This window comes from Notothenia rossii (assembly GCF_949606895.1).
Source record: "Notothenia rossii genome assembly, chromosome: 1".
Classification (NCBI taxonomy): Eukaryota; Metazoa; Chordata; class Actinopteri; order Perciformes; family Nototheniidae; genus Notothenia; species Notothenia rossii.
This window is the reverse complement of record NC_136912.1, coordinates 16934790-16957443: the sequence shown is the minus strand read 5'-3', so window position 1 is coordinate 16957443 and position 22654 is coordinate 16934790. Positions and strand designations below refer to the sequence as shown.

The 22654-nt window shown below is 43.4% G+C and overlaps 2 protein-coding genes across 2 annotated transcripts in view; one reads left to right on the top strand and one right to left on the bottom strand.

Annotated features, from left to right (window-relative positions):
- The window catches only part of mxd4 (MAX dimerization protein 4), a 27246-nt gene extending 10634 nt beyond the window's left edge, over nt 1-16612 (top strand). The window contains exons 4-6 of the mRNA XM_079671508.1: nt 5920-6034; nt 7370-7532; nt 12157-16612. Of these exons, the coding sequence (XP_079527634.1) occupies nt 5920-6034; nt 7370-7532; nt 12157-12317 (439 nt within the window). The 3' untranslated portion in view covers nt 12318-16612. The remainder of the gene's footprint in view (nt 1-5919; nt 6035-7369; nt 7533-12156) is intronic.
- The window catches only part of prelid1b (PRELI domain containing 1b), a 24843-nt gene continuing 14983 nt past the window's right edge, over nt 12795-22654 (bottom strand). The window contains exon 6 of the mRNA XM_079671621.1: nt 12795-18357. Coding sequence (XP_079527747.1) covers nt 18251-18357 — 107 coding nt within the window. The 3' untranslated portion in view covers nt 12795-18250. The remainder of the gene's footprint in view (nt 18358-22654) is intronic.

Here is a 22654-nt window from a genome sequence, read left to right as displayed (position 1 = left end):
CTCATCTATCTGTTCCCTCATTTCCTTTATTCTCTGTGGTTGAGTTGTTTTACAGCGGCAGTTTGCCACATTTATGGCGTGCGCCCCCCAAAATGACATAGAAGTGTCTCTTTTTCTCTTTATTATCTCCTCAGATTTACGTTAAGTACGCCCAGATCTTCATACAGGACCCCCCCCGCCCCCACCTCCCACTCCTAAACCTCCTTCCAGAAGTAAAAATGCAACTTTAACAGTAAAACACTTGAACTGTCTCTCATGCCACTACCCTGTGTGTTGATCATTGACGAGCATTCATTATAAAATGGAGCGTGTCCCGTGTCAGGGGAATGTGTTTATTGAGCTCGCTGAACTTGTCTCTGCTAATCCGTCCAACATTTGCAGATGCACACAGCGGAAGGCAATTCATGTCCAGGTCTGTCATTTGTGTTGAAATGATTCAGAGATGCCCAGGGAGCTGGTTCCCCTCGGTGTTTTACACACTCTCCTCTTTAAGTTCTCCCTGACATCTGTTTCTCTGTGGACAGCAGGGTAAGCTGGCCGTGCTGAGGAAGGGATTTTGTGGTGACCCATGCTCACACAGGGGATTTGTTTTAGAACACAAAAAAACTGAAATGAATGTAATTAGTAGGCATCCCCTCGCACGCCCAGTGGAAATTCCAGTTTGTTCGGTAGAAATACTACGAGTGAACAACAACTGCCTAATTCTGCAGTTTCCTGTTGTTTAATCAGCACTAAGGCATGCTGAGCTCTTCTTTAGTGTAGAGTAGTGAAGTTCTGCCCCGCCCTCTGTGTTTAAGTTTCAGTTTGCTGCTTGCGTGTGAGAGCAGAGTCATGTGAGAGCCAGCTCCATATTCCTGCCGCCAGAAAAATGTGTTTATGGTGGACTAGTATCCGACTGTCTGGCTCTGCAGTTGCCACTGCACACAGCGGGTGGGCGTGGCATCCTTGACGACAGAAAACAGAATACAGATCTTTCCCAGACGACTGACATTTCATATCAGGGTGATGAAAGAGTCTCCCCGTGTGTCTCTCGTCTCGGGGGCGTGGGCAGCGTGGCAAAGCGCTCTGCAGGTTTCACATGAGCTGCTCCGTGTCTCTTGTTTATCACAGACGGCACATCTGATCTCTGTTAAATGTAAACATGTTGAGGGCAAGGCAAGAGGGTGACAGGGAGACTGATGAAGGGCTGCTGAACGGCCCTGTGTGTGTGTGTGTGTGTGTGTGTGTGTGTGTGTGTGTGTGTGTGTGTGTGTGTGTGTGTGTGTGTGTGTGTGTGTGTGTGTGTGTGTGTGTGTGTGTGTGTGTGTGTGTGTGTGTGTGTGTGTGTGTGTGTGTGTGTGTGTGTGTGTGTGTGTGTGTGTGTGTGTGTGTGTGTGTGTGTGTGTGTGTGTGTGCCGGGGTAGGGTCCCTCACCACCTCAAGAGCCCCTCCATCTGGCCTCGCTCTCTCCAGGAACCTGTCAGCCAGATGTGGAGCCGCTCGGTTGGCAACCCCAAATTCCAGCACCTCGACATGGTGATCCACACTCACGCATCGCTGCCCCACTTTCACTTCACATCACAGAGCTGCGTGTAGACAAGGAGGCCAGATGCATACAAAGTTTGCAAAATTTAAAACAACGATAAACTAAGTCTTCAAATCAGGATATCAGGATAGGATGTATAATAAACAGTTATTATGGTGCTTGTCTGCAGATTTTTTTAGCCATAACTTCTATCAGTGATGGTAAGATTGCATTTAGAGATGATACGATTGCGTTGTTGTGTCTGCTTAACGCTGACTACGCAGTGAATCCGTCATGATGCTGTCTTGTGGGCTCGAGTCAAAACAACACCAGAGGCCTGGTTATGCATTTTTCTTCTCTTTAAAGCCAACGGGGAACAAACCGAGTCAGCTCTGGCAGTGAGAGGAAACATTGCAGTGGTGTTTCAGATGACCTTTGACCTTAGTTTAGCGGGTTTGGCTCCTTGCCAGACAAGCCACTCAGTGCTGTGTGTACGGGCTGAGGAATGCGCCGCCGGGCTGCAGCGAGCTCATTAAACAGAGAGTGAGGGGTGAAGGCCCGTTGTTTGCACTGGTGCACTCCTCAGGCCCTGCAGCGCTTTGTGTGCCCATAGATCTCCAGTACCCTGCACTGTCCTGGGACACTGCTGTCACCGGGACAGTCTGTGTGTGGACACTGGCCATGTTTTCTCTGCAGCAGCAGCAGCACACAAAGATAACCTTCAGTATGCCTCCATCTGAAAACTGCTGCAGATACAAAGCTCGCCGTCAACATTTCATGGTTGCTTTCCTTCGAAGGCCTACAGTTCGAGCATATCTGTGAGAAACGGTCTGTACAGTAACCTCGGAGCACAAGTCAGCAGTTTAAAGATCTTGTTCCAGTTTTCAGCACTGTGCATGCAGCTTTCTTTTTTTTCTCTCCCCTGCCTTTGCTTTGTTTTGGCACTGAGCCCCTGATGGAGAGGGAGGACAGGGGCGGGGGGGAGGCCAGAGATCAGACACAAATCATCCCGTGGTACTCTGCACGTGAGAACAGTCAGGTGGTCACTTCCCTGCAGACGTGACTCCGGATCAAATCTAATTGGAGGTTTACTATTAAATCCTCTCCTGCAGAGACATGTTGTTTTTTGCAGAAGGGATTGCTGCCCTTAAAATCTACTTTTAAAACAATAACACTTTGAAATTAGAGTTTTTAGTCAAATCTCAAGAGTATTGTGTCCACAGGACATAGAAACCCTGACTTTTGCACTGTGTTTGAACTTGTTGACCCACAAGTAGAAACTGTTATACACCACAGTAACAGGCTTGCATCGTGACACTTGTCATGACTGGAATATCAAAGACTGTCCTATTTTCAACCCAGACACATTTGATGTTTTTCAGAACCACTTGTAGATTCATGTTCGTCTGGTGCCACACTGCGCTTGCATGGCTGTTTGAAGCCGTCTGATAAACATAGCGTGACTCGGCTTAGGAATAACAAACGTGAGTGGAGGAGGGTCCTAACCCTGCTCCTAATAGACTGTGTGCTCTTGAAGAAAAGCAGCGAGTGTGTCTCGCGGCGGGGGGAACATTGGAGGAGCTGTCAGAGACACACTGCCAGGTTAAACCAAGAAACCTACTTTATTGATATGCATGAGAAGCCTTTTTGTCACAAAGCATGTAGCATGAAATGCACGGCTCAAGACGAAGAGAAGCCCAGATTTGTTGAAACTTCAGTGACAGAAATGTTGAAGTGGATCGTTATCAGCAATTACATAAAGAGCCTGTTTACGTCAATTCAAAAGCTACAGTTGGAAGGTATAGATAAGAGGGGAGAGATTTTGATTTAGGTTTTCACATTTGAAACTCGTGCCATGTGACATACAAAAAATAAATAACATAGAATAAATTGTCAGATGTTATTCCATATTTAACCTGATAATTTAACATTTTAGACGAGCTTAGGAAGAGAAAATTCATCCCACTCTCACATGATCGGACTGCCATAATAACTCCAGACCGATCTTCACACATTCAGGTGATGAAGAGCATCTGTGCACATTTCTATCCTCTGCTTGCCAGGTCAAATATGCGGTGAGCATACAGGTGGAGCCTTTAAGTCGGTACAAACGGGTTTTTCTTGAGGGGGAAAGTCAGGCAGAGTATTCGGGGAACGCCTTGTTTTTGTTTTTCATCACAAGAGAGGGGGAGAGGGGGGAGCAGGGTGCAAGATGGTGGCCCATTGGCTCAAGTTTCCCTGTGAATGGTGTGTGTGGAGCGCTGCCTGGTGCAGCTGAGCACACTGCGCTCAAAGGGCCCTTTTTTCAACCGCAGAGAAAGTCAAGCCGCTCGCTCGGACCCCGCTCCCTTTCCAAAAAACCACTCCCCTCCCCCCGCTGCTGAGACCCCCAGCTCCTTCCTGCCCGCTTCCCCTGGCCGCTGTCCAAGTGCTTCATGTGGCTGGACTGGGGCAGGTTGGAGGTGGGCCCTCGCCCGTGACTTCAGAAGACACTTGTTTTCCACTGGGACGAGGGTGTGTTGGTGTTGGCAGGGTGGAGCAGAGGGGTGGAAGGGTTCAGCGGATGAGGGGGGAGACAGAAATGCCCCCTGGGAGAGGAGGAAATAAAAGAACCAGAGCACTTTCACACGCCCCTTCATGGGAACGCCTGTGTGCACCTGTAGGGAGGTAGATGTTTAAAGGGCGCCTTTGATAATCTGGTGCATTTTTACCAATTAAATCCATAAAATATTTAAGATGCAACTATCATTTAGGACTTTAATTTGTAGCGCTACATATGTATTGCCTACAGGCCGCCTCTGGATGACCTCTGAATGAAACAGACGGAGCTTGTGAGAGGGTCTCAATCTATGTGAAAAACACAGACGACGCCCTTCCTGAAAAAGACAAAAAAAAGAAAGTGAAAAGACTGTGTGTGTGTGTGTGTGTGTGTGTGTGTGTGTGTGTGTGTGTGTGTGTGTGTGTGTGTGTGTGTGTGTGTGTGTGTGTGTGTGTGTGTGTGTGTGTGTGTGTGTGTGTGTGTGTGTGTGTGTGTGTGTGTGTGTGTGTGTGTGTGTGTGTGTGTGTGTGTGTGTGTGTGTGTGTGTGTGTGTGTGTGTGTGTGTGTGTGTGTGTGTGTGTGTGTGTGTGTGTGTGTGTGTGTGTGTGTGTGTGTGTGTGTGTGTGTGTGTGTTCTGATTAGGTGCATTGTGGTTGCAGCGATGGCCGGTGGAGACCTTGCATTGTTGGAGTTTGTTTACCGTTCAGACAGAGTTAGCCAAAGTAACAGGAGAAAAAGGGGGAAGGCTAGCTCGGAACAAAGAGACGGTTCATGGACTAGCATGACCGATGGAGGATTGAAAGGCCTTTATGGACACATGTGAATGAACCAAGGACAGACAGGGAAGGTAATCTACTGATAACAAATGTTGTGGATTAAAAGCAGTCTTTTGAAATAATACACAATAACCGTCCAGTGTCCGCACTGAGACTTACTCTGCCTTGTCGTCACTATCGCTGAATAAAACGCCCGATGCTGCATCCAGCGAGCTGCTTACTTCCAGGGTTGTTGGCCTGCAGGACTTTGGCAGCGATGCAGAGTTTTCCGTGGCCACAGTTTGAGTCTTGAGTTCAACCAGCAGAACAGATGAGAAACTTCTCATGGCTGTCATTTTGGTCAATAATGATTTTTGCACCCGGTGACTGCGGGTTAAAGGTCTCTCCCACAGCCTTCGGGTGGAACAGCGTGTCCATTTGGTAAATCAATCAAACACAACTTTTATAAGAGACTATAAAAGCAGCTGAGATTGGTAATGCATGACTACAGTTTGCAGTTATATAGAAGTCAGCATGTTGCACTGAGGTGTTCTGCATATAGATTACTGATAGTGAGCAGTTGGGCAATGCCAGTATGTTATTTGTGATAATGTAGTCAAAGGGAGGCCAAACTCTAAAAGGTTAGATAAAAACAGGGAAACTAAGGCTGTGGTTGGCTTTTTGAATGTGTGTTACATGTGGGTAGCTCTTTTTGAGGAGGAACAATGTAAAAAGTTGATTTACCTTAGTAAGCTCTGGCTTTATGGTATGTAATATATGATACAAAAATGTCCTCTCTCATACTGATTCCTCCCAGGGATTTGAAAGAGGTTTTCTGGCCCCTTTTTGAGCTTTAAACATGTGAAACCAGCACCACTCTGCACCCATCATCTCTTTAAACATGTCTCAATCCCAAAATCACAACAGCAACGTACTCAGATCCTGTAGTATTCAGACTCTGCTTCAGTATGTTTCCCAGTCACAGTTCAGGAGGATCAGTATATGTTTCTGCCCTTCATGTACTTGTGGATAAACTCCTGTCGGTGTGTTCGTGTAGGTGCTTGCTCACTTTTTCTGCTGGTGGATGTCCGCTGACTCACCCTGTGCTTGTGTGTTTGCAGACGTGCCAAACTACGGCTGTACTTGGACCAGTTGAAGAAGCTGGTGCCTTTGGGTCCAGACAGCACGAGACACACCACACTGAGCTTGCTGAAAAGGGCCAAGATGCACATCAAGGTATTAATAAAACACAGCTGTATGAGAACAAAAATACTCGAGACATGTCTTATTGTTTCATTTTGGATCTGTTTGATGAGTTAGCCTTTGTTCGACAGATATCCAACAACAATTTTGATAACTGTTTGGTCAAATCGAGCATCAATGCCAAACATTTGCTGGCTCCATCTGGATACATTTTAGGATTTGCGCTGTTTTTCTATCATTTTAAATCAAATATGTTTGGTTTCTGAGCTGTTTTCAGATAAAAACAGCATTTAAAGAAAGTCTGTGGGTTCTGGTGAAATATCAATCGATATTTTTACAATTTTTGGACTAAAAAAACAACCAATAAATCCCCAAATCCAATCATTTTTAGTTTTTAAGCTCTAGTGTAGAGTGATTACAAAGTGCTTGTGGTTTTTGTCTTCCTTGTTTTAAAAAAAAGTGTTTTCTTATCTTTTAATCAGAGCCGTTAAGGGCATGTCAGAAATAAATACCCCCAAGATCTAAAGGAAAACAAAGAAGTCAACAAAGAGCAAGTCGCAGGGCATAATGGCTGATCTTTAGATATGTGGAAGGAGATAATGACATGTTTAAGGCCTACTCTTTCTGCATGGTTCATTAACTGTTGCAGGCAGTTCACACACACACACACACACACACACACACACACACACACACACACACACACACACACACACACACACACACACACACACACACACACACACACACACACACACACACACACACACACACACACACACACACACACACACACACACACACATACACAGATACAAAGATGCAACAGGAGCTGTGACAAAGGGTCTTGAAACACTTTAATGCCTGCAGAATATTATTAGAATCCTATCGTTGCCCTGCAGAGGATGAGCTTGCATCTAAGGACAGTTAAGGACACGCTGTACTGATCTCACTGTTTACCAGCAGCAACACTGTGGTCGGTGGAAAATCCAGAAGCGGCGCGTTTTTAACCCTTCATTTCCTGTTTACCATGTCCTCTCTGCTCAGACGATCTGCGCTAATTCTCGTCAACGTTGTGTCTTCTCATATCAAAAAGGGCCATATGTGGTTTTCTTCGCTTTCATTAACCACTGAAAGCTTTCACATGCAAATGAGTGCAAAATATAATCCCAAATTGACTCAAACTTAGAAGTGTCTTTCTTACTGTAGTTTGAGTCATTCAGTCACTTCCTTATTGTTGTTAAATATTCTCTTTGGCAGGAGATGATAGAAAAACACTAGTTTTAGGAGTAAAAATAGAGGAAAGATGGACATTGTTGTGTCCAGAATAGACCCTGATTGGTTCTTTGCATGCATGTGTCCCTGCAGAAGCTGGAGGAGCTGGACAAGAAGGCTTTAAACACGAAGGAGCAGCTGCAGAGAGAGCACCGCTACCTCAAACGCCGCTTGGAGCAGCTTTCTGTCTCCGGATCCTCGGAGCGCATCCGCACCGACAGCATGGGCTCCACCATCTCCACCGACTCTGAGCAAGGTACGCTGTTTTAAAAAAAAGGCAACCAGCAGCACTCTCCCTACACACCAAATAACCTTGTTTGTCCCAAATGTTGATAGCAGGGGTTTAAAACCAAAAGTTTTATCATGAAAGAATTAGGACAGTCAAACGATTAACATTTTTAATCAGATTAATCACAGCTTAAAAATTAATTAATCATGATTAATCACCATTCGAACTATGTCCAAAATATGCCATTTCTTTATGTATATTGTTGTGGGAATGGAAAGATAAATGAAAGAATGTGGATATATTCATTTTACATACAGTATGTATGTTTATTATAACATTCTTCTGTGTGTCAAAATGAAAGACAGCACCTATCAATCATCAAACCGTGGGGTCGGGGGGGGGGCTAGTGGAGTACTTCGTGACCACAGAGCGTGAACGTTGTGATCAGCTGTTTTAGCGCAGTTCTCCAGTGAAGGGGGGGAGTCTCCCTCCGCAGCCGGTTGGTGTAGTTTTGGCACAATTCCGTTGTACAGACCGACGTTCACAGCAGCCCTGTCTGTGCACACGGAGACCGACTCCCCGTCCGGTGATCTAACCGCCTTCTGGAAAAGCTTCACAAGTACGTCGGTACGCAAATGCGATTTGTGACACAAGTGACGGTACGCATTTGAGATTACGCACATAACCTGCGTACCAGTTATGTGCACCCCTGTACTACAGCAAAAGTATTCTCCTTCGGGACTTCCTGCAACAACAGCCACGCTGTTATCTTGATTCTGATTCGCCAGAAGACATTATCAAAGATGTTCTATTGAGAAGACGATCACTACATGACAAAAGTTTTCAAAACCGTTTCTGGTCTTCGGTTTGTCCAGACAAGTGGCTACTGAAATCAATCTTACTAACTGCTGTCTGTGCAAATCTCGGTGCAAGTTGGCGGACTTTATTTAGCTTACTTTAACATCATTTTTCTTGGTGGGGCTAAGCCATTTCTTGGTGGTTGTAGCCGACACCAGCCATACCCTGGCGCTGCCACTGGTGGGATGTATGGGGCGGGCCATTCTGCACATGCGTTAAATGCGTTAAATATTTTAACGCAATTAATTCAAAAAATTAATTACTGCCATTAACGCGATAATCTTGACAGCATTAGAAAGAATATTATGTGAATTCTTTGAAAATGTCAATTTAGTGGCCTTCGATGGATAGGAGACTATATGCCCATTTAACACAATCAGTTTAAACAATCCCTATACAATAATATCTTATCACAACAAGCAACTAATTCGACAATTGTATTACTGGGCTCTGAAGGAAGGAGGTGTGCTTTATCAGAAATGGTGACAGCAGTGAAATGAGAATTTCAAAATAAAGGCGTGTTTTCTAGTTTTTTAATTCTCCCATCAGTAATGACATGTGCGTGCAAAGACATGTACAAAGAAATGTGTACCATATTCTGAAAAGCCTTTTCTGACAATATAAATGTAGATTTACTCTAGATATTATTACGTGACATTAGATTTTTGTACTGTATCATAATAATAATAATAATAATAATAATAATAATAATGCATTTTATTTATATAGCGCTTTTCACAACTCAAAGACGCTTTACAGTATGAGGGAGGGTAGACAAACAAGGACAGGCAAACAAGTAAGTATAGTAAAATAGAAAAATAAAAGGCAGTCAAGAGGAAGTTGATTGAGAGGGGGGGGGGAGCTTATGGGTAGACAGAGTTGAAAAGATGTGTTTTGAGGCGGGACTGTGAGGGACTCAGAGTCACGGAGATCTTGGGGGAGGGAATTCCAGAGCCTAGGAGCTGCCGCTGAGAAGGCTCCGTCTCCAAAGCTGCAGAGTGTGGATGTGGGAATGGATAGGAGTCCGGCTGCGGTGGATCTGAGGGACCGTGGGGGTTGATAAGGAGTGAGAAGGTGTTTGAGATAAGGGGGGGCCAGATGGTGGAGCGCTTTGTAGGTGAGGACCAGAATTTTGTAGTTGATGCGATGGGAGACAGGAAGCCTGTGGAGGTCTTTGAGGACTGGGGTGATGTGATGCCATGATTTGGTATGCGTGGGGAGACGTGCAGCTGCATTTTGAACCCGTTGGAGTCTGTTGAAGGATGTAGTGCTGATGCCGTAAAGAAGTGAGTTGCAGTAGTCAAGGCGGGAGGAAATGAAGGCATGGATTAGTCGTTCGGCTGCGGGGCGGGTGAGAGAGGGTAGGATTTTTGCAATATTGCGGAGGTGGAAAAATTTTTGGACTGTTGGACGGATGTGAGGTTCGAGGGAGAGGGTGGGGTCAAAGATTATGCCAAGGTTGCGTGCCTGATTGGAGGGGGAAACAATGGTGCCATCGATGGTGAGTGTTATGTTAGTGACCTTGCTGAGGGTGGATTTGGAGCCGATTAGGAGGAGTTCTGTTTTGTTGCTGTTCAGTTGAGGAGGTTATGTTGCATCCAAGTTTTAATAGCTCTCAGACAGGCATCGATGTGGGTAAGGGGTGGGTTATGGAGGGATTTGGTGCTGAGGTAGATCTGAGTGTCATCAGCATAGCAGTGGAAGTCCAGGTTGAAGTGGCAGAGTATCTGACCGAGGGGAAGGATGTAAATGATGAAGAGGAGGGGGCCAAGTACTGATCCTTGAGGAACGCCTTGGGTGACTGAAGCTGTGGCAGAGGAGTGCTTGGGGAGGGAGATGAAGTGGGATCGTTCAGTGAGGTAGGACTGGAGCCATCTGAGTGCAATACCTTCAATACCAATGTCCCTGAGTTGGGTGAGCAGGATGTTGTGGCTCACGGTATCAAAGGCTGCACTCAGGTCGAGGAGGATGAGAATATTGAGGGAACCAGTGTCACCAGAGGTGAGGAGGTCATTGAGGACTTTGAGGGGTGCAATTTCTGTACTGTGGTGAGGACGCAATCCAGACTGAAGGGGTTCATAAAGCTGGTTGGTTTGGAGATTGCAGTGAATTTGTTTGGCTACAACGCGTTCAAGAGTTTTTGAGAGGAATGGTAGGTTGGAGATGGGGCGGTAATTAGTGAGGGAGGAGGGATCAAGACCTGACCAACCGATCAGATGTAGTATTTCAAGTGGGGTAACCAGGTTGAACTGGGAGAGGCGGCGCTGGGGAGGAGGAGTCAGGAGGTCAAGGGAGATGGGGGGAGAAATGGTAGCGGTGGAGGTTGGGGGAGATGCTTGTAAATCAGATGGAGCTGAAAAGGAGTGGTTAATGGCGTTAATTTTGTCTGCGAAAAACTGGAGGAATGAGCTGCAAGTAGCGGAAGTAGAAGTAGGGAAGTTATCAGCACGGGGTTTGAAGAGCTTGTTAACTGTGGAGAAGAGGGTCCTGGGGTTACGGGAGGGGTCAGTGAAGATGTTGGAGAGGTAGGCAGATTTAGCGGCAATAAGAGCATCTCTGTATGCATTGAGATGGAGTTTGTAGCTTATGTAATGGACTGTGAGGGATGATTTCTTTGAAAGACGTTCACGTTGGCGGCCTCACTGCTTCATTCATTCATTCATTCATCATGTGGATATTCCTGGGCATCGTTGTGGTCACAGCTTTTTGTAACTATGACAATAATGGAAATAAAATGTAGATCACGTCCAAATTTGATGCAAATCAATAACCACGGAGGTATGGCTCGGACCGACGTTCACACGCTCACAGACTGTATGTCCCGCTCAGCACAGCTCTATTAATGCCTTTATTTACATATAATAGTCAGCTGTTTGCATTCCTCTCGCTGTCCACCGATAAACTCTGAGCCAGACTGTGATCCCTGCACGATTTGCCCCGGCCTTGTTTGCAGGTGATGCCCCATGGCTTAAAGGTTAAATATTAATTGTCTTCTATAGCTACTGGTGGTGGAAGATTTCATGTCATGTGGGATTGCGGGAACCAGTGCAGATCATAGCAGCTTAAAGAACTTGTTACGTCTCATCTGTCAAAATTACAAAAGAGTAATCTTCTCTATTTCAAAGTCAGGGGCAGGTTCAGGTACTATTTGAATATCATTATCCTGAAACAGCAGCCAATATCAACTAAAGGAGCCAGTATACTTCCTTAAAAGTGCTTCTTGGATAGAAAATTGGCAGCTCAAGACTTCCCACTTTTCTGACATCACAATGAAATCTAGGGATGTCTGTGTTCGGCAATTTTTTTAACTTTATGAGCACCAAGCTTCTAGGAAAGTCTATTTTAAAAAGGATTGCCGTTAACTTAATATTTAAAGCGTTAATGGTGTCTAACTCCTCTCTTTCTGTCTATATATACTTTTTTCCTTTCAATACAGTCGCACTACAGGTTGTATAATTTAGTTATTTTCCAGCATACCCAGAGTTCAAAGGTGCAATGTGCTGCTCACTGGTGTCACGTAAAAGCTCAGTTTGGACTGTTACAGTGTGTTTACTAATCCTGGATGAGGTAAACACACATGCGGTTGTTTATCAATGGAGGGGGATAAGCTTTGGGAGCACAAAGATCTGTGTGGTAATGGCTGCCTAAATCTGGGTTTAATCCGTGGGCGCTGCAGGCGGCCTCATAAATATTCCCACAGTTTTGGTGGAAATAAACAGTTTCCTCTCACTTTTTTATGAAACTGAAAAGTGCCAAATGTAACCATGTGTGTTTTTCTTTTTTTCGCTTGCAGACGTGGACATCGAGGGCATGGAGTTCACTCCCGGCGAGGCGGACAGCGTGGACAGCATCAGCGACGGCGAGGAGGAGGACCACTACAGCCTCCAGAGCAGCTCCAGCGACACCAGCTACACAGCCACACATTCCCACAGACTGCAGCCGCACCACTGTTAGGACGCCGAGCGGACATCCACCTCCCAACCAGCTTCCTCCCCCACGCTTCCCCCCCCCCCTCACCTCACCTATACCTTCCCCGACCATTTGCTGCCCGCTAACCTCCACCAGACCGGTCAACAGCGGAGGTGAACCCCCCCCTTCTCCTGGCCCCGGCTCTTCAGGAAGTGCATGGGGCTTAAATGCCACTCAAAAAGCCTTCCTGACCCCCCTGACCACTGACCCTACCTCACCCTACTGTATCCTGCCTGAACCCGCACCCTCCCCCCCCCTTCACACCCCCTGCCCTCCCACTGCCATCACACCCCCTTACCTAGTGTTGCCACAGGCTCATAGAGAGGAGAGCAGAGTTTGTGGGTTTTATTGGGGACTTCTGGGGTGTCTTATAGCTTTGACTTGTTAATTGTGGTGTGTGTGTGTGTGTGTGTGTGTGTGTGTGTGTGTGTGTGTGTGTGTGTGTGTGTGTGTGTGTGTGTGTGTGTGTGTGTGTGTGTGTGTGTGTGTGTGTGTGTGTGTGTGTGTGTGTGTGTGTGTGTGTGTGTGTGTGTGTGTGTGTGTGTGTGTGTGTGTGTGTGTGTGTGTGTGTGTGTGTGTGTGTGTGTGCAAGAGAGAAAGAACAAGCGAGGGAGTTTAGGAGAGTTAAAAAACAAAATACAGACTTCCTGTATTCTCTATAAGGCCATAGCAACCCCAGACAGGCACCGTGTTTGTGATGTAAAAGGTAAAGCACTTCTGTATTTTCTGCAATAATTGCAACACGCAAAGGTATTTGGTATCTTCCCTTTACACAATATAAGATTTACCGGAGCAGCTATTGCAGGCGTCACGCACTTTCCTTGAAATAATGAAAAATGGAGAAGGTTAGAGTAATAGTTTGACATTTTGGGGAAATGTATTTATTAGCTTTCGTTTTGAGCCGTTTCTCCTACAATTCCAGTCTTTATGCTAAGCTAAGCGACCGCTGGCTGTAGCTTCACATTTAGCAAACAGACACGAGTATGGTATCGATCTTCTCATCTAACTAAGCTTCTTTTTTCCCAAAATGTAAAACTATTCCTTTATTTGTTCCCCTTTTTCATGTCAAAGTGCTGCGTCTGTGTCACCAAAAATAGGACGTTTCCAGTAGCTACGTCTGCACACAAATGCATGCATCTTCAAAACAGGGCTGATTTCTGGCCACAGACAACGTACAGAGCTGTAGCAGAGAATCATTATTGTATATAGACGCACAGTTACTGTCTCCCTGTGGTCGGGTTGCCTCACCACTACTCCACACTACTGACCACTACACTATACCACCCTATGGTGTGGATGGACTACTAAGTCAATTGAAAAAAGGAGTTGCCTCATTACTAAAAACTCTATTCCTTAAACATTGATTCAAATCTTGTGATTCCTTCTCAGTAGCGAATTGATGTAGCAATAAATACGAGAGGCGGGTTGTTCCTCTGAGTGTTTAAACAATTCTTGAGGACCATGAGACGTCACGGAGACTTTTACCTGTTCAACGGCCAGTGGGTGCTAACTGAGAGCGGACCAGCGGAAAAAGGAGCAATTCTCCTTCTTCTTGTTCACTAAAGGATCCCTCTCTGTACTCACAACGCCATTTACCCAGAATTCCCATTCCTCTACAGCTTTGTTGCTTTTTCAACAGTGTTCAGGTGTGTCCGGATGTTTGTCTGTCTTTCTGATTAACAAGTCAAAGCTGTGAATTTGGAGAGAAAAAATGTAAAAGATAAAAAAAAAAAAAAGGGCCAGCTCTAAGGACGTGTTCTCTGCAGAGGCGTTTGCTTTAGCTTCTAACTAATCACATTCAGTTTAATTTCTTTAACAAAGACTAATTGTTCTTTTTCTCTGCTATCTGTTACTCGTCTCCAGGGCTTGTAACTTATTCAAGATAGTCACTATTGACGGAAGGGGCGCTTCTGTCGCTCTCTGACCATTTAATAATCATTAGGCCTCAGTCTGGCAGTCTTTAGAGCTTGGCATTCAAACACTTGAAAACAAAAAAGACCTGTCCACCATGGCAGGTCTGCCAAAAAACTATAAAAAAAACTACAAAAGACTCAAGAACACAAAAAACAAAAGAAGCAACATGTCACTCAAAGTGATGTTAGCCAGTGTAGTCTATATTTCTTGTATTACATTTTGTATTATATTTTCATAAATGTTCTCTTGTAATGAAAAGACAAAAAAGAGCGAGTATATCTATCTATGTATAAATATAAAATATAAATATATATGAGAGACAGACGGACGTGAGGCCAGGCTTGTTGAAGGGAGAGTGTGGGCAGGGGAGCTGATACACTGGCCCCTCTCCCTTGGGTGACTCTCCTGCTGTCATTCTGTGCCTTGGTGAGCCTTAGACCTCCTCCTCCTCCCCCCCCCCCCCCACCTCCTCCTCACCCTCGCTCCCTACTCAGGTCACACTCCCCCTTCTCTTTGTCCCACCCTCCCTCTGGTGGGAGATTTCCACCCTTTACCATGCCAAAACACTTCCATGAGCAATGGGCACTTGAAGAGAAGATCTCATTATAAATACATTTGGAAAAAAAGCCCCTCTCTCTACTGTTGTTTTAGGCACAAACCCCCCCCCCCCCCAAAGACCCGCTCGTCTGCCAGCGCTGCCTCTGTCACAGAACATGTTTTCAAAACCACACACTGGTAAACTCCCATGGCAGCTTCCAGTCGCCCCCAATGGCCACCAACGGGGCTCAAAACTTCTGGGCTTGAAGCAAGTTTTTATTTTGTTTTTGTTATTTTACTTTTGTTCTTTGTTGACTATTTGTTCGTTCAATGGGAGTCACTGGGATGGGAGTGATACAATAATCCAATCGATGGCAGCTTAAAGGTGTAATCCTCCGCGCTCCCAGTGGTCCGTCCCAGTAAAAGTGTTACCCGCTGATCAGGGGACCTCTTGAGACACAGCAATATTACCATCTCGTGCTTTCTGGGGGTGGGCGGGGGGGGTTTAAAGGCAAGCAGGTGGTTTGGCTTTCGACTCTGTGGTGCATTTTATGGTGACCAACTCTACATTTTGTTTTGATGACCTCCTATCTGCACTCTCTCCATACACTGCAGGAGGGCAACAACAACAACAACTAGAGTTTAAAAAACGTTTTTTTTAATATTTGTCATCAAGAGTTTACATTTATGTCAATGGATTTGTACATGACTGTATCAGAAATGTCAGAAATGAACAACGAAGCGAACCAGATTAATGCATAAAGTGATTCTCTTGCACAGAACCTCCCAGCGGAAACATGACCGAGTGAATGGGACGAGGGCCAGATATGAGATTATAATAAATGGCATTATTGAAAAATGTACATAGCACACTCAGAAGGGCTTTGAACAGCTGACTGGACGCGGTAACATTTAGTCTGAATGCTGGATGGATAGTGTTTATGGACAATCTTTTAATGATGTGCCTTGAAAAAAAAGTTATTTCCAGAGATTGTATAAATGAAGACGGTTCAATCAGGTTAAAGCCCCTTTAAGAGGAAACAGAATATGTTACTGCCTCTTTCTTTATAAAATAAGGTTCATGTTTATGGGACTCTTCATTAAAACTCCTTTTGAGATTAAAGCACGATTTAAGAGTCATCAGAGCGAGCACAGGCGAGGTTTGATATTTGCTTTCATGTTGCTGTTGCACAGAGATTTACTTCAGCGTGTTGGGTTTTTTCTAAGAGCACAAAAGCACAGTGTGATATTTGGGGAAGTCAGCAAGCAGAGAGAGAGAGAGAGAGAGAGAGGGTGGGAGGTGGGATGAAATCAGAAACAGAACCACCATCCTATTGCTCAGCTGTGGTTCTTACATAAACAGACACTTCCATTAAATATTATTCCTGCCAAAAAAATTGTCACTTTTGAAACCTTCCATGCAGAATGATTTGTAATGTGATTTCAGGCGAATAGCTTTAAGTACTTGTAGGCTTTAGGTCAGCATCCCGCTATCCAGACCCCCAGCCTTTTTGTCTTTTTTTTTTTTTTCATCTTCTGTACCCAGAGGCTTGCTGGTATTTGTAGTGGAGGGGGGGGGGGTGAGAGGAGTTAGTTGTGGGCTGACATACTGTGCAGAGAAGGGAGAGTTCTGTGCCAGAGACCTGTGAATATGTTCCTTTTTAGCGAATGTGTAATATGCATTCAGAAGATGTTATATATAAGTTCTTTTGTTTTGTTTTGTGTGAGTGTGTGTACACACGTGTACCTGGTGCTGGCTACATTTTGGCAAACGCATGAAGGTATTGTGTATTCTCTCATTGTAATATAATTAAAATGTTTTATACATACGCGGCCTCATCATTGCCTGGTGAATGATTTATGAAGCGCTGAGACAACAAAGCAGCGGGAATATGCAGATCTGTGTTCAGATGTTAAAGGGCTTCCTGTTTGTGCAGCTGTGAAACTGATCTGGAATAGTAACTGGTTTGAAAGGTCAGAGTTCATCTTTTTGTCACAGCAGAGAAAGTGATAAACTCAAGAGGCACATTTAAATCAATAACTTAGCACATTTTAATAAAGCATAATTTCACAATGAAAAAACAAGACAACAGACTCTAAACTTGCAAGGTAGGTTGAAAATATTTTTGAATGAGTAACAAAATATATTATATTTTTTTATTAAAAATCTAAACCATTCTGTTTTTACATTTCTTACTCCGTACTTATATCTCTAGATACACCCGTATCACAAATGCATAATTCTAAATAAGCATTCATACATCACATGATTATATATCTAACTATTAGAGTTCAAGTCTTGAAGCAGCAAAGTCCAGAAATGCCCATCTAGAAAAAGGGAATGCAATCACTGAAATCTTTCAAATGTCATATTCAGTATTACTTCAGCTTCATACACCCAGGAAATGATATAAAAAGGGTTCCTTAACGACCTCAGTGTCAAACAGAGACATCACAAAGTCAATCTGAACACAGAAAACCTTCTCACTATGACTTTTATATAGGTCACTTTGGTTTCTTGTGATTATCAGAGCTTCGGTACCAGTAGCTTTTAAACCAAGTGTTTTATTGTTATGTGCAGTTTTACAGAGGACTCTGCGTGCCGACACTCGTACAACACACTGTGTGATGTGTTTGAAAGTGACATGAAGAGTCTCGACCCCAGAAAATGTTAAATAAGTAAGAAATCATTAAGAAAGGGGGTTCGCCCTTTGAATATTCCACAATTCCTTGTCGTGGTCCTTTAGTTGTTTAAGCTTAACTAAAGTTACACACTCACAGTATCAGAGGATGAACTAGGGCTGCTCGATTATGGCAAAAATCCTAATCTCGATTATTTGGGTCAATAATTGATATCACGATTATTAAAAACGATTATCCATTTACTTTGAAAACATCAATTTGTTGGAGAAAAAATGTTTTTAAAGTATGTTTTTAACAGTTGATTACCCTGAACTTTAAATATAATTCAACTGAACAACCAATAAAAAAAAAAAAATAAAAATCGTTTTATTTCAATTACGTTGTTTTCGTAATCGTTGCAAGCCATAATCGTGATTGCGATTAAAATACGATTAATTGAGCAGCCCTAGGATGAACCTATAACAATAATATATTACTTGAAGTCCAAAGTGTGCAACTTTTTAAGAAGAGTTTTATCGTTTTACATGAAAATAAGATTAATAAATTAAAATAGATAAATTACATACATGGCAAGACAAGAAAATGTGCATTTATAAACATGACGTAGTTCCCAAAGAGACGATATTTTTCAGATGAAGTCTCGGCACCTGAGACGCAACGTAGACAGAAAGGTCACGGTAGCTGCTTCATACTTCAAGAACACACAAAAGAACCGCCGATCAGCGAGGTCCCAAAACCCCTCAGTCCAGTGGAGGAGATGGAGGAGATGAAAAGGCGCGGTGTTGAGTTCATGTCACCTGCACAGCGCTCCACATTGCGGCCCCTCAGACGTACTGCGGGGGTTTCTGTGGGACCGACGCAGCTGAAGCCAGGCTCTTGGCCCCCCCCTTGGCCTTCACCGGGTCCCTGAGAGGCCGCTGGGGCGTCTCTCCTGAGGGCCCAGAGAGAGGAAGAACGCTCAGGGTTAGTTTATTTAAGCCCCTTTCAGACATGAAATGCATAACGTTGCTGTCCACATCAAGCCGTTAAGGCAGGGGTGTCCAAACTACGGCCCGGGGGCCAAATGCGGCTCGCGGACCATTTTGAATCGGCCCTCAGCTAATTAAAAAAGTATAATGAAATATGGCCCACAAATGAAACTTGTGCTCGTCTTATATTGTACTTCTTAAATATAAATGTAAAAATATATTACACAGTAGTATTCATGTTTTAATAAGACCACTTCTCAAATAAATTCAGTCAATTAAAGTTGGAAACATTCTCATTTTAGTTGATAAGAAAAAAGCCCAATGACCTGTTTACATAACAAGCTTGAAATACACTTTCCTATTTCTCCTTATTATAATCAATCTGAGGCTTCTGTTTTAAGGGATGAGCTGCCAACACTCACAAGCATCATTTACCTACATTTGATTGATTTTGCTAACTTGTAACTGAACTTATGAGGCAATAAACCTCTAGTGAGCGGCCCAGCCCTTCGTATATTTTCCTTTATGTGGCCCTCGGTGAAAAAAGTTTGGACACCCCTGTGTTAAAGTGTCCAGACATAGAGGACCTTTACTACACGACTTTGCATCTACTTGTTCAGTAAAAATCATTTTATCCTCAAATACCTTCCGGTAAGATTGTACCATACCATTTATTCGCACTGCATTTGGGTAATTGTGTTTTTGTAAGTCCCTGCCTGACGATGTGAGGAGCTGCAGCACTTTCAAATAAACTCACCAAGTCAGTTAAAAGCTCTGGACCTTGAATCCTACCTAGTGGTCACTATGACTTTAAACTGCCAAGCATACGTTTGTGATGAGCTGTTGTGTGCAGCTTTGTTTTTGTGTTTGGTGACTTTGTTCTTGCTCAACATATCAGTGTTTGTACTATTTGTTATTGTGCGTTTTTTGTTTTTGACATGCCCAGCGACTAGAGATGCCAATTAGCTTGAAGGTGGGGTATGTAATTTATTTCAGAAACACTTTTTGTTATATTCCATGGAATGCTCTTAACATGCCGATAGCAATGAATATATTAAATGCTTTGACAATAAAAACATTAAAAAATATCTGTGGAAGCCGTAGCGCTGTAAAAAGCACGACCAATCATTTTAGCCGGCCCGGCTAAAATAACTGGATGGCCTACCTGCCTGTCAGCCTTCCATCTGTGCACAAACTTATCTCGTGCCCTCATTGGTCATGTGCGCGTTCGTGTGTGTTGGAGGAGGGGCTCTGTAAGGAAGTGGCAGATTTGTTCCGGGTGTGTATTTTCAAATTCTAGCGCACTCGAGCTGGTTTCTCCAAAATTACCTACCCCACCTTTAAGGCTATAATCTGGTACGGTGCAAAATGGCATTTATAATTCAAACATAACATGGTTCCCTTTATATCTAATAAATAGATTTAGCGTAACTTGCTCTTGAAGATTTAAATGTGAAAATATGAGAAGGGAGACAGCTGGTCCGATTATTTCTGCTGTTTACAAGATCTAGTCTAACTTGCCCTGGTCACACTGTGAGGGGAAATGTTTTTATGAAGTGCTCTCACATAAAAAGTTTCTTTAACAAATGTAAAATCATCTCTTTTACTAAAGTGGCTTTGTCTCCCGACAGCAGATAAATACAGTGATATGACTCCAGGTAAACAAGATGTCTGGAAGAGGCTTCATATCTCGACATGTAAGATGCAAACCTACGTACTTATGGATTTCCTCTAAAAAGGGAAAATGCTTCGGATAAAGTCTTGAAGTGAGCACATCCACATCTGTATCCTGCTGCAGACTGCCTCACACTGGATTCAGTGCTGCGTTGGCTTTTTGTGCCTGACCCCACTGTGAACCCTTAAAACCTAAAATACCTCACGTAAGAACAACAAAACTAATCACAAACCGAGCGGCTTCCTAAAACTTTCAAAGACGGAAAGATAGGCGAGCCGAGCCGCTTCCTCCAGACAGAGCTGCCGATTCAGACAATAACTGCAGCGAGCCGATACAAAGCACACCAAATGCTTTACCTTTCGACATCATATCATCTAAATGACAACAAATACATTCAAAAAGGTGCAAACTGGCTTCAATTTCATAAGAAACATAAAAACCACAATCACTGCATGCCGCTGTGTCCTTATCCAACGTATGTGCACCATGCAGGTTTGAGTGGGCGGTGATATCAGCCCATACTACAATTACATTACTTGTAACTGTCACACCTGTTTTAACACGTTTCCTTTTACTCACTAAAGTCGAGTTGTTTGTGTGTCTGAATCAGTCTCAGTCAACGTTAAATAAAACTGATGTCAGGGCTTTTATGAAAGCCCCTAAACAAAGTTCAAATCCACCGTAAGGTACTTTCACAATATAAAAAACCACTCAGCGTTCCCATGGTCTATGTTTGTAGTGACAGATTTAGATGTTTATTTTCCTCTGGTGGAATAAAGCAGACATCGTGGTCCAACGGGAGGGGCGGGGACTGAGGGGGACATCAGGTGATGTTGATACAAGGGATTCATTGTGTTAAAGCAGGTTCAAAAATACTATTGGTCTTACGTGAGGCTGTGAATAGGGCTTTGTTTATTGTGATATATATATTTATGTTTTTCACAAAAAGGTACAGTAAGTGTAGCTGGTATGCGTGGATCAACTTGGCCATGGAGGTTTAAATTACTTTGACATTACTTTATATATTTACAGGCTTTAAAAATGTGTCATTCTGAAGAAACCTATGTTGAACAAAAGTGTATAGTCAGTTGAAATCAGGCCTTCATACATTGACATTTAGCAGAATGAAATAACTTGTAAGAGCTGACTTTAACTTATGAGATCTCTCTGGCATTTCTTATTGTGGCAGACATGTCTTACTTATAACCTTGTCTCTTGCCATTATTTATCCATCTCAGCCTTTTTATTCCCCTCCTCTTCTCTGCACCCCTCTCACAATCGGCTGCTCAAACCCTAAGCTGAAATATAAAAGCACCTTTCTTCTTTACTATGTTAAGTTCATGATAACTTGAAGTGTCGGTTATGGTGAGTAACTGGCTAAGGTTTGCTGCTGCTGTCTGATCACCGACACAGCAGGAACCACATGAACCTCACAAAACAACACCTGATATTAAAAGTACTAAGAACCGTACCTGTATTTTGAGATTCATCGTTTTCCTACACACTCACAAAAGAAAAACTCATGTGTGCTATTCACTGTGGGAGTTTTATTATGATTACCTGTTTCTCTGAAATCTTTAGTGAGATTATTTCACAGTTTTGAATCAGCCTTTACTCGGGGCCTTGCTAGCAGTAGAGTGGAGCAGTAATGCTAATTAACATGAAGAACAAGGCTGCTGAGCTACATGTGGATCTATAACATGAACCTTTTATCCCACTGTCGATCTAATCCATAGATGTGAAAAGTAAAAACAGCATAAACTTGGTTCAAGTTTTTATTATTATCATCTCAAATTACTGTGAAGTAATTTCACATTAAAATGTTGTTCTCAAAGTCCTGCGAGAAGCTTCCATCAGTGACTCTGATCCTTAGGGAACTGTGCTATTTGATTTAAAGTGCTGGGACAATAATACATGATATAACAACACCTTCTATATTAATAAAGGACACAAGTCTCTCTCAATTCCTCAAAACACAACTCAAATCAAACCAAACCGGCCTCCTTCATTTAAAAAACATCAGCATTAATTCATCGAAACCTTTCTAAGAATTCTAAATTCTAAACATTTCTAAAATTCTAAAAACAAAGACCAGATGTTTTTTCTCAAATGAATGCATTATGCTTTCATACCATAACGTTCAACCAGGCAGTCTCAGAGGAACATGGAAGTCCTCTCTGTACCGCAGCTCTTATGATTGACTGTACTGCCATACCATGGCTAAATGCAGTAATTGACACCATGTCTAAAGTACAAGGGTTTGCCTATACTGTACAACATAAGATGTGTACAAATCACAAATTCAATGAGGCAAGAAGAGTCTCAACCCCATTCACTAATTCAAAGATGTAAAACTTTATACAGCATACAAATGAAGTTTGGCGTAAGTTCAACCAGGAAGACCTTCTTTACTATTTCCATGTTACTACTCTCTCTCCTCTCAATAGGCGCGTTCACACCAAGTACTTTTCCCACAAAGGTTCCTGAGAACTACGATTTAGTTGCGTTCATACCAAAAATTCCCAGGAACTACCGTAATTTTTGGACTATAAGCCGCACCTTTTTTCCCCATTTTTCAACCCTGC